This window comes from Erinaceus europaeus, chromosome 11 (assembly GCF_950295315.1).
Source record: "Erinaceus europaeus chromosome 11, mEriEur2.1, whole genome shotgun sequence".
Taxonomy (NCBI): Eukaryota; Metazoa; Chordata; class Mammalia; order Eulipotyphla; family Erinaceidae; genus Erinaceus; species Erinaceus europaeus.
In genome coordinates, this window is record NC_080172.1 from 116881159 (window position 1) to 116892981 (window position 11823).

Consider the following 11823-nt stretch of genomic DNA (forward strand, 5'->3'; position numbering starts at 1 on the left):
AGCAGGCGCCTTTGGCCGAGTCCTCTGGGAGTCCGCTTAGAGGTCAAGGCCGCGGGCACACAACCTTGCCCTCCTTCGCACCGCAGGTCTATTTCAAACGTGACGGGGAGCCCATCGATGCAGTGGCCCTGTCGGAGCCACCAGCTGCGAGTTCAAGGCCACTCCAGGAGAGCAGGCCCTTCCGCAGCCTCCTGCACAGAGACCTGGACGACACCAAGATGCAGCGCTCACTGTCTCTGCTGGGTGCTGAGAGCCGAGGCGGACGTCCCTATACCGAGCGCCCCTTCCGTGGCCTGACCCCGGACCCCGGCGAGCTCCTGCAGCCGACCACGGAGGACATCCCGGAGACGGTGGTGAGCCGCGAATTCCCACGCTGGGTCCACAGCAACGAGCCGGTCTACTTTCTGCGCCACAGCCACAGCCCGGGCAGTGATGGCACGGTGGAGGTGCGAGCCCTGCTCACCTGGACGCTCAACCCGCAGATCGACAACGAGGCCCTCTTCAGCTGTGAGGTCAAGCACCCTGCGCTGTCTATGCCCATGCAGGCAGAGGTCACCCTGGGTAAGGTTTGCTGGGTGCCCCTGCAGAGCTGGGCGCTGGGGGTGGGCAGCTGGGACAGAGCCCATGGGATACTGCCCAGCATGGAGAGATGGGAAATGGAGCAGATTGGAGGCAGGGTCCAGCACAGTGTGACTGTGTGTGAGTGTGTGTGTGTGTGTGTGTGTGTGTGTGTGTATGTGTGTGTGTGTATGTGTCTGTGTGTGTGTCTGTGTGTGTGTCTGTGTGTGTGTGTCTGTGTCTCTGTGTGTGTGTGTCTGTGTGTGTATGTGTCTGTGTGTGTCTGTGTGTCTGTGTGTGTGTTTGTGTGTGTGTCTGTGTGAGTGTGTGTGTCTGTCTGTGTATGTGTGTGTGTGTCTGTGTGTGTGTGTGTCTGTGTGTGTGTCTGTGTGTGTGTCTCTGTGTGTCTGTGTGTGTTTGTGTGTGTCTGTGTGTGTGCCTCTGTGTGTGTCTGTGTGAGTGTGTGTGAGTCTGTGTGTGTGTCTGTGTGTTTTGAATTGAGAGGGAAAATTATATATATATATTAGAGAGAGGGAGAGACCTGCAGCACTGCTTCACCACTGGTTAAGTTTTCCTCCTTAGGTGGGGACCGAAGGCTTGAACCAGGGCCCCTGTTTGGGGTGCCTAAAGAGCCTTGCTGTAGAGGCCAGGCAGGGGTGCATCCGGCTGAGAGCTCAAGCCCCTGGTCTCCACCTGCAGGGAGGAAGCTTCATGAGAAGTGAAGCAGGGCTGCAAGTGTCTATCTTTCTCTCTCCCTCTCTACCTCCTTCTCCCTCTCAGTTTTTTTTTCCTGTCCTATCAAGGAAGAATGTGTTGAAGAAAGGAATGGTGGAAAGGAATATAGAAAGAAAGAGAGGAAGGAAGGAAGGAAGGAAGGAAGGAAGGAAGGAAGGAAGGGAGGGAGGAAGACAGGAAAAATGGCTACTGGGAGTGCTGGGTTCCTCATGTAGGCAGGCATCAAGCCCCAGCAATAACCCTGGTGGCAAGTATGCCGATTGCTGCGTTCAGCTGAAGAACATGGGAGGCTACAGAGTGGTATTCGGGGGGAGTTTGTGGACCAGAGCGCCAGAGGCCAAAGAGGGCTGTTGGGTAGGGCCAGGAGCTGAAGAAGCCAGGGATTGGGGCATTCACGTGGTGAGTGTCATAAGCCCCAGGGATCACCAGTGAAGTGTGTCTGTCCAGAGAGTGGGGCTGGACAAGCAGAGATCACACAGGAGCTGGGAAAGGTGACTGGGTTAGATTGGCAACAGACTGAGAGTCTTCTGGATCCTAGTCGGGAGCTTACACGGGGGTTTTCTGCATGGAATGAGGGGCACATGCATTGAGAGAACAAGTGCAGGTTGGGCCTTGGGAGGTGGGAGGCTTGCTTGAGTGGGGCCAGCAATGCTGAAAGGCCCAGAAACTCTGGCAGGTTGGGGTGAGGGACACATGGGCGTGGAGGTTGCCACCGGCTTACACTTCAAGCAGAGAGAATCCCGGGCCCCTGTGGAGATGGTGGAACTGACACATGGGTAAACTGGACCATGGGACCAGGCAGCCTACAGTCTGCCTTCTGCACCCTACAACTGTGACACGGGGCATTTCCAGAGGAGACACCTGATGTCTGACTCCCCTCCCCTGATGCAATTCTTCCCACTTGAGCCAAGGCAGAGTAAGGGGGCTTGAGTTAAGGCAGAGAGAGGAGACTTGAATCAGAAATAAGAGACAAGGCTGAGGAGAGAGCATCATGGTTGTGCAAAAGACTCTCATGCCTGAGGCTCCCAGCCTCCAAGTTTATTCCCCAGCACCACCATAAGCTAGATAGAAGCTCTTCTGTTTCTCTCTGTATCTCTCTCATTAAAATAAATTAAACAAAATATGGGCAGCCGGCGGTGGCACACCTGATTAAGCACACACATTACAGTGCAAAAGGACCCGGGTTCAAGCCCCTCGTCCCCAACTACCGGAGAAAGCTTCATGAATGGCGAAGCAGGGCCGCAGGTGTCTCTCTGTCTCTCTCCCTCTCTATCTCCCCTTTCCTCTCAATTTCTTTCTGTTTCTGGCCAATTAAAAAAAACTTAAGAAAAAAATAAAAAGGGAGACTCCCCCCAAGACAGTTTTAGTTTATTAGCTGGGATACCAGGTGGGGAGAGAAACGCACTGAGCCTGTACTTGCCCCTGGATCTGTGGCTCTCATCAGCTTGTCCTGGAGCCCAAGTGCCTGGGCTAGTCTTCTCTGTGGTGGTGAGAGGATGCAGATGACCACTCACAGGCCCTTCCCGGGGCCCTGACAACCGGACAGAGTGCAGTGACCGGCCAAACTGGGGGCTACAGCCTGAGGAGCATCCACACCTAGGCTACCACGACTAGTCCTTCTGCTTCCACGTCTCACTGTTCTCCACCTTAAGTGGTATTTAGAATAAATGTCAGCTCAAGACACACATGCATGCTCACCTGATGCCCTCCAGCACGAGACAAATAGATTCATTGAACTGAATGGAGTCTAGAAATAGAATAGAACATGCATAGAATTTGTGGTGGTTACTTTTTTTAAGGTCCCTGGACTGGTCAGTGGAGGAAGAGAATTCTTTATAGCAAATACACCTGAACAAGTGGGTAAACTTAAGAGAAAAGTGAATGCAGACCCCTCGCTTCCATCCACGTCAGGGTTATGGGAGACAGACAATGAATCTGAACCAACACCCCATCAGCGTAAGCTTTACACAGCAGGTGCCTCTCTGCAGCGTGGGAGCAGACAGGGAGTCTTACAGAAGTCACAGAAAGCACTAAATGAGAAAATTGAAAGCTGGTAAATTGGACTCAATCAAAATTCAAATCCTCTGCTCTTAGGAAGACACTTTCAAGAAAACGAAAAAGCAGACGACACACTTAGGGAAAAATAGAGCAGAAAGTGAAAAAGGACTCGCGTCCCTGAACGTACCAAGGACTGCTGCAGGCCGGTAATGACACCGCCAACATCCTTCAAAAGCAGATGTCTACGGGTACCCCGTAAGCATCCAGAAGGTGTATAAAGGCGGCAGGCGTTAGAGAATTGGGGGAGGAGAAGGCCTCAACAAGATACTGTCTCACAGCTGGGAGAACAGCTAAACTGGAGGAGACTGATAACGCAGAGTGCCAGCACAGAGTGGAGCAGTCAGCCTCCGGGTCCGTGCAGGCCCCGCTGTTAACCGCACAGAGCAGTGCGACTACTTTGAGAAGCAAGCAGCTTCTTGCAGTGATAAAAATAAAAATAAAAAATGGTGAGGCCAGGAAGAGGCGCACCTGGTTGAGCGCTCACATGACAGTGCGCAAGGACCCAGGTTCAAGCCCCTGGTCCCCACCTGCAGGGGAATAGCTGCAAGTGGTGAAGCAGGGCTGCAGGTGTCCCTCTGTCTCTCTCCTTCTCTGTCTCCCCTTCCCTCTCAATGTCTCTATCCAATAATAAATTAATTAATATTTTTAAAAAAAGAATATATAAATGACCCAACTTCAGGACCCAATAATTTTATTCCTAAGTCATTAGCCAAGAGAAATAGAAAAAAAAATGAGATTTAAAAAAATTTTTTCAGAGATTTGGACAAGGATGTTCTTAACAGCTTTATTCACAACAAGAAGAAGGCATAAATATTCTAAATGTTCCAATGTAGAAAGATAGATGAGCCAATGCAGGGGATATAAGAGCCCATGTCTGCCGGCAAATTCACTATCACCCACTTCCCATCAATGCAAATGAATGAGCATCAGACATATTCAGCCATGTGGCTGGAAACTAGGAATGGTGTGCTGAGTGAAGGGAGTCAGACAGCAGAAAACGCGCACTCAGCTGGTCCATTTCTGTGAACATTTTGAGTATGAAGCATTGTGGGTGATCTAAGTGAAGAATAGACCTGGTGTGAAGTATAAGAAGGCCTTCTGGAGGGTGGGGGCCATTCCAGAGCATGTGCTAGCGAATGCAGAGGCTGATATTATTTAAGACTTCCAAACTGTGTGCTTGAGAAACGTGCATGGCGGGGCTCCGGTGGTGCTGTACACTGGGAAGCACACTTGTTACCACTTGCAAGGACTTGGGTCTAAGCACCCCCGTCCCCAACTGTGGGGAGAGCAAGTTTCATGAGTGGTGAAACAGGGCTGCTGCTATCTGTCTTTCACCCTCTCTATTTCTCCCTTCCCTCTCAACTCCTCTCTGTCTCTATAAAAAGAAATGGGTGTCTGGAGCAGTGAATTCATCATGCAGGCACTAAGCCCCAGGAACAACTCTGGTAGCAGTAGATAACAACAATAAAAGGCAAAGAAGAGCCAGCTGACCATCCCAGGCAGACGACCTCACCAATGTGTCCTGGAGCCTCCCCTCCCCAGAGCCCTGCTCCACTAGGGAAAGACAGAGACAGGCTGGGGGTGTGGATCCACCTGCCAACACCCATGTCCAGTGGAGATGCAATGACAGAAGCCAGAACTCCCACCTTCTGCTCCCCATAAAGAATTTGGGTCTGGGATTTGGGTGGTAGTGCAGCAGGTTAAGTGCTTGTGGCCCAAAGAGCAAGGATAAGACCAGCGTAAGGATCCCGGTTTGAGCCCCCGGCTCCCCACCTGCAGGGGAGTCGCTTCAAAGGCAGTGAAGCAGGTCTGCAGGTGTCTTTCTCTCCCCCTCTCTGTCTTCCCCTCCTCTCTCCATTTCTCTTTGTCCTATCCAACAGTGATGACAACAATGATGAATGGATGGATGGATGGATGGATGGATGGATGGATGGATGGATAATGGATGGATGAATGGATGGATGGACTGGTGGATGGATGGATGGACTGGTGGACAGATGGATGGATGGATGGATGGATAATGGATGGACTGGTGGATATATCTATGTATTTATGGATGGATGCATGGATATGTGCAATGATACATGGATGGATGGATATATGGATGGATGGATGAATAAGTATATGGGTATGTGGATGAGTCTTTATCTCAGTAAAATCCAGGATTCAGGGTGTGTGGGAGGGGCTCTCCCACAAGCTTTCACAAGCAGAATGCTCAGGAGAGGTAGAGCGACTGCTTCTCTTGTCAGGAGGTTTCCAGACGTCCACACAGGTGCACACCTGCTTGCCCTCCACGTCGGTCACCTGCCCCTGCCCTATTGTCATTTTCAGAGCAACTCCTTGACACAGACAGCAGCTTACTGTCCCCAGCCCCAGCTGAGAACACTGAGACCCAGTGAGCTCACCTAGCACATCAAGTCATTCAGTGACCAGCACAGAAGGCCAAGCCTCACCCCTGGGCCTCTGGGCTTCCTCTGCTTCTCTGTGTGCAGGGACCCAGGGAGTGACAGCCCCGAGACTGAGAACACTCATTCTGCAGAACCTGGAGGGCATGTTCTAGGAGCAGGTGGGGCACAGGGTGCAGAACCCACCTGCCTGGAGACCCAGGAGCAGTTCATGGTTTCAGGCTGGTCGCAGAGGTGGGAGGGTGATTGCAGCTGACTGGCCCGCTTTCTGGAACCCCGTCTTACTGCTGCAGCGAGGGCAGGGGTTCAAGGAGCCATCTGCTGCCAAGTTCTTGTGGGTGGGCAGCCGCCAAGATGAGCCTGGACAAGTGAGGAGGGCAGGCCTGGCATCTGCATGTCCTTCCCCCTCAGGCCGGCTGCACACAGGCCCCTCTGGAAAGCACAGCTCAGGGAGCAAGAGAGCCAGCACTGCTCACCCAGCCTGCTCTCCTCTCTTGCACCCTTGGGCTCCCAGCACCCTGCTTGTCACTCGCTGCTGTGTGTGACCGTGGGCAGGATGCCGCTCTCTCAAGAGCAATTGTTGAACTCCTAGGTGTGTGTACTGCTAGCCTGCCTTCTTTGCAAGCTCCAAGAGAGCGCCGAGTCCTCACACAGGCCAGGCACCTGCTCCGTGTCCGTTCTCTCTCCTCTCTGGGCCCAGAGAGGCCTCAGGCCTGAAACAACTCCATGCCCTTAAATGGCAGGGGTCCGGCTTCTCCAGTTCTCCAGGCCGGGCTGCCTTCCCGTGCCACCCGCTGCCTGGAGCAGATAGTCAAGTGCACGGGCAGGATAGCAGACACTGCAGCCAGGGTCACCCTGCCCTGTGCCGGCTTCCCGCCTGCAAATCAGCCTACACAGCTGTTGAGAGTTAATATAAGAACATAAAACTGTTATCTGGCCCTCCCCTCCCCAGCCTTCATTTCTTGATGGGGATCATCTCAGAAGGCTGACTGTCTCCATGAAATCATATACAGGATGGTTAGTGGCACCTGGGATTGGAACCACTCAGGAAGCGCTAGCCCTCTCAGTGCTCCAGAGTGGTGGGCAGAGTGGTGGGCAGACAGGTGTTGCTGTAATGGCTCCCCTTGTGCGACTGGGCAAAGGTCAGCTGACCTGGCTGAGCCACGCACGGGCACCCAGACTAGACCGGACCTTGCCGTCAATCTCTGGATCTGTGCTCCTTCCTCAGACTGCCGGGAGAAGGCAGCAGAAGCCCCCTCACCCACCGAGACCCCTCCCAGCACCCGCCCCCTAGCCTCACGGGCACTTTAGATGCCTTCCTCATGGTTTAATTAATAGTCCTCTGGTATCGTTCTCCAAGAATGAAATTGGCAGTGCCAGGGAGACCACCCACCTCTGCCGGCTGCTCTGACTTCTGCTCGCTCAGAGAGCTCTGCGTGCAAGGAGGGGCTCAAGGAGCAGGCAAGGGCAGTGAGAAAGAGCCGCCCAGGCCGGCCCAGGGCCCTGCAACAAAGCTCTTCTGCCCTTGGACGCCCCTGAAAGGTGGTCACAGAGAAGGGCTCAGCCTGGCACAGGAGTCAACATCTTAAGGTGCTCCAGCCCAGGGAGGTCTTACGGGCTCGGCTCTCAGACCCTCGCTGTCCTGAGCTGGGGGCCCTGCCCTGGCCGTCCCTCTAGCTGATGCCTTTGCCGTGAGCCTCGTACTTCCACAGAAAGGCTTGTCCCTGGAGAGGGGGTGTTGAGCCTCTCTCCCCACCTGGGTTCTCTGCACGATGTGACGCCATCTCTCCTCTGTCTGTTGTTGGCGTGCTTTGTGATGTATCAGCTGTCTGGTACGGAATCTTTCCCGCCAGTGTCCCGCACCGCCTCCACACCTGACATGTGATTGACCCAGGAAGTACTTACTGAGTGAATGAGTAGGTGAGTGAGTGAATAAATGAATGAATGAATAAGGAAAAGAGCCATGCCCCCCGAGATCAGAGAGGTGAAGGTGTTTGAGTTAAAGTGTACAAGCAGATGAGAAAGGAAAGCAGAGAGAAGAAAGAATGAATCCCGGGGAGGAGGAGGAGGTGGCCCCCACATTCCAGCTCCCCACCTCCACTCCTCCACTCGGTGATGCCCGAAGAGTCACACTGGGTTGGAGGACCCCCGGAGCCGATGGAGGAGACAGACATTCTGGTCCTGGCTTTCCCTGGCTAGGGGCCTGCCGGCAAGCCGCGTCTGTCTGAGCCTCCGCTGGCTTCTCTGTACAGGGGTGATAGGCAGCGGCATCTCTCCAGCGGGAAGGACTGAGGGCAGGAGTGGTCTGGGTGCCACGTGTCCTGTGGTTCCCCGCTGGGGAGGGCTCCTTCCTCCACCAGCAGCCGAGACAGCGCGTGCCTCAGGCATCCCCGACTCCTCCTGCGCCTGGCTGCTCTGAGCTGACCCTTGTCACGCTGTCACGCACCTGCCTTCCATCCCAGTGAGAGGAGACCCACGGGGCAGTGTGTCCTGGGTGCCATTAGATTCCTAGCCACCCTTCTTGGGGTGTGACTCATTGGAAGGGCTTGGGGGATGTGTGTGAGTGAATGCAGGCATGGATGGATGGATGGACAGACGGATGGATGGATGAAGTGTCTTTTTTTTTTTCTTTGCCTCCAGAGTTATTGCTGGGTCTTGCTCCCAGCACTCCTGGTGGACATCTGTTTCCATTTTTATTGCACAGGACAGAGAGAAATTGCCAGAGGAGGGCGAGATGTAGAGGGAGAGAGAAAGAGGGGCAATGCAGCCCTGCTTCACCACCTGTGAAGCTTCTCCCCCTGCAGGTGGGGAGCCGGGGGCTCGAGCCAAGATCCTTGTGCTTCGTGCTGTGTGCGCTTAGGCGAGGGCAAGGCCCGGCCCCTGAAAGGAGCCTCCTAGAGCCCTCAGCTCAGCAGCAGGACCCAGAGGTGCTCAGTCCTCCTCTCCGTCCCTCCCTGCAGTTGCCCCCAAAGGACCCAAAATCGTGGTGACACCCAGCAGAGCCCGGGTTGGGGACACCGTGCGGATCCTGGTGCATGGGTTTCAGGTGAGTCTCCCTGGGCACTGGCGGGCATCAGCGACTAGGCATCACCAGGGGCCTGGGAACTGGCAGCCCAAGGCCTGCCCTTGGTCTGACCGTACTCTCCTGGGTAAGCACCGGTGGGGTCGCCTGCACACATGGCCGCCTGGCTGGCTGCACCTCGGGCCGCCGGCTTCTGCCTGCAGTGGGCTCTTCTCCTGCCCGTGCTGTGACCACTGGCCCTGCTCTGGCCCGCAGAACGAGGTCTTCCCAGAGCCCGTGTTCACGTGGACACGGGTGGGCAGCCGCCTCCTGGACGGCAGCACGGAGTCCGACGGCAGGGAGCTGGTTCTGGAGCGAGTGCCCGCAGAGCTCAACGGCTCCATGTACCGCTGCACGGCCCAGAACGCCTTGGGCTCCACCGACACGCACACACGGCTCATCGTGTTTGGTATGTCGCTCCCGGCGGGGCTCAGGGCTGTGGTGAGGGGCTGAGGGCTGTGGTGAGCAGTACTGAGCAGGCTGTGTGTTGAGGGGTGAATTTGGAAGGCTGTGGTGGTGATTGTGTGTACAGCAAGTTGCCGGCCGGGTAGTGGGGTACAGGCTGGAGTTGTTTAAGGGCCGGAGAACCTGAATTCTGACCAGACTGAGCCCTATAGAAATCTCCATGATTCAGTATTTAAAACTCTAATAGCTTTTGAGCCTCAGAGCTCTGGGTTCAAATCCCCGCCTGGCCGTCTTGATCAGACTGATTAGTCCTTTTTTTTCCCCTCCCGGCACTGGGTCTCCGTGACAGAGCTGTGAATCCACTGCTCCTGGTGGCCATGCTCCCCCTACTATTGGATAGGACAGAGAGAAAATGAGAGAGGAGGGGAATAGAGAGGGGGAGAGAGAAAGAGAGACACCTGCAGACCTGCTTCACCACTTGCAAGGCACCCTCCCACCTGCAGGTGGGGAGCCAGGGGCTTGAACCCAGGCCCTTGTGCTTGCTGCTACGTGTGCTCACCTGGCACTCCGCTGCCCTGCAGCTAGTTCCTTCCCCCTCACCGTGGCCACCTGTGCCCAGGGCTGCGGGCACCTGGCTGGTGGAGGCTGTGTGCCGCGCTGGTGGGTCTGTGGGCCGGGGGCTTGCTGAGTCGCAGACGCCATCCGCTCTCTGCCTCTCCTTTCTGTCCCTCAGAAAACCCAAATATCCCAAGAGGAACAGAGGACTCCAACGGTAAGTCCCCAGAAATCCCGATCCTGCAGCGCCCACCTGATGCCCCTGCTGGTCCTTGCCCCGATGGTGGGAGGGGGTGTCTTTAGGCCCTGTGCGCATGTGCCCGTCCCACCCGCAGCAGTTCTGCCCCACAGCCCAGAGGGCTCAGCTGCCCGGCTGAAGTGGGTCTGTCCAGCGCCCACCACGCACGTGTGTCTGGCCTCTGGGCAGGGGATTCCTTCACACCGCCCTTCCCGGGCTGCCCAGATCCCGGCTCCACCACACGAGTGCACGTCCGCCTCCCATCCTGCCAACCCTCCCCTCCCACTCCGAGTCCAGTCTCGTTTCCAGCAGAGGGGCACTCCTGTCCCCAACCAGAGGGTCCTGATGGCCACCAAGAAGCTCCATCCTGCAACCAGGGGCAGGGACAGGGCTACGTGCAGTTAGGTTTGGCACGAGGCACAACCGGGATTTGAACCGGGAGCCTCCTAATGCGGAGGCCCTGCCCAGCCTGCCCTGCCTGCCCTGCCTGCCCTGCCCCGGCCCTGCCCCTGCCCAGCCCTGTCCCTGCCGCGCCCTGCCCCTGCCCAGCCCCTGCCCTGCCCTGCCCAGCCCTGCCCTATCCCTGCCCTGCCCTGCCTTGCCTTGCCTTGCCATGCCCCTGCCATGCCCTGTCCTGCCCTGCCCTGCCCCTGCACTTCCCTGCCTTGCCCCTGCCCCTGCCCTGCTGTACCCCTGCCCTGCCCAGACCATGCCCAGCACTGCCCCAACCCTGCCCTGCCCGGCCCTGCCCCGGAAAAGCCCTGCCATACCATGCCTTGCCCCTGCCCTGCCCTTCCCTGCCCCTGCAAAGCCCTGCCTTGCCCTGCCCCTGCCATGCCCCTGCCCTGCCCTGCCCCTGCCCTGCCCTGCCCTGCCCCTGCCCTGCCCCTGCCCTGCCCTGCCCCTGCCCGGCCCTGCCCTGCCCCTGCCCTGCCCCTGCCCTGCCCTGCCCTGCCCCTGCCCTGCCCTGCCCTGCCCTGCCCCTGTCCCTGCCCTGCCCTGCCCTGCCCTGCCCCTGCCCTGCCCTGCCCTGCCCTGCCCCTGCCCTGCCCTGCCCCTGCCCTGCCCTGCCCTGCCATGCCCCTGCCCTTCCCTGCCCCTGCCCTGCCCTGTACTGCCCTGCCCTGCTCTGCCCTGCCCTGCCCTGTACTGCCCTGCCCTGCCCTGCCCTGCCCCTGGCCCTGCCCTGCCCTGCCTTGCCCTGCCCTGCCCCTGCCCTGCCCTGCCCTGCCCTGCCCTGCCCGAGGAACCGGGTGGCTAAGCAGGTTCTCGCCCTGCTCCTGCCCCCACAGGTTCCGCTCCTGGCCCTGCCGGCATCTGGCTCGCCGTGGTGCTCCCCCTGACAGCCGTCCTGGAGCTGACGTGAGGGCGGCCCTGCCCCCAGCCCCGGGCACTGACATCTCCGCCATTGGGTTCCACCTCTTTTCTAAACTATTTCCAGTCTTGTTCTTAGTCTCCTTCTGTCTGTGTCTTGGCTTCTTCAATCGGTTTAATTAAAACACACAGAACAATTTTCCCCACCTCGGTCTGTGGCTCTGTGTTCTTTCTGGGTCCTGCCCCGACTGGGGAGAGACAGGGGGCCGCGGGGGTGAGGGTGAAAAAGGAGACGGGAGACCTGCTCCTCTCCTGGCAGTGGGGTGCCGAGCTGGCTCGCTTTGCTCCCCAAAATCTGACATTCTCTGGAAATGCAAGGTTCCTGAGGGCCTAGTGTAGCATCGGCTCTCGCGGCAATAACGCTGCGTAACAAATGAAGCCAAACCACAGCGGCAGCTCCATGGCATAGGGAGCATTCATGGCCACGTTAGAAT

The 11823-nt window shown here is 57.0% G+C and overlaps 1 protein-coding gene across 1 annotated transcript in view; it reads left to right on the plus strand.

Moving 5' to 3' along the window:
* Positions 1-11535, plus strand: part of IGSF21 (immunoglobin superfamily member 21) — an 84047-nt gene extending 72512 nt beyond the window's left edge. The window contains exons 2-6 of the mRNA XM_060202395.1: positions 6-561; positions 8717-8802; positions 9034-9226; positions 9956-9994; positions 11308-11535. Coding sequence (XP_060058378.1) covers positions 6-561; positions 8717-8802; positions 9034-9226; positions 9956-9994; positions 11308-11381 — 948 coding nt within the window. The 3' untranslated portion in view covers positions 11382-11535. The remainder of the gene's footprint in view (positions 1-5; positions 562-8716; positions 8803-9033; positions 9227-9955; positions 9995-11307) is intronic.
* The last annotated feature ends 288 nt before the right edge of the window (positions 11536-11823 follow it).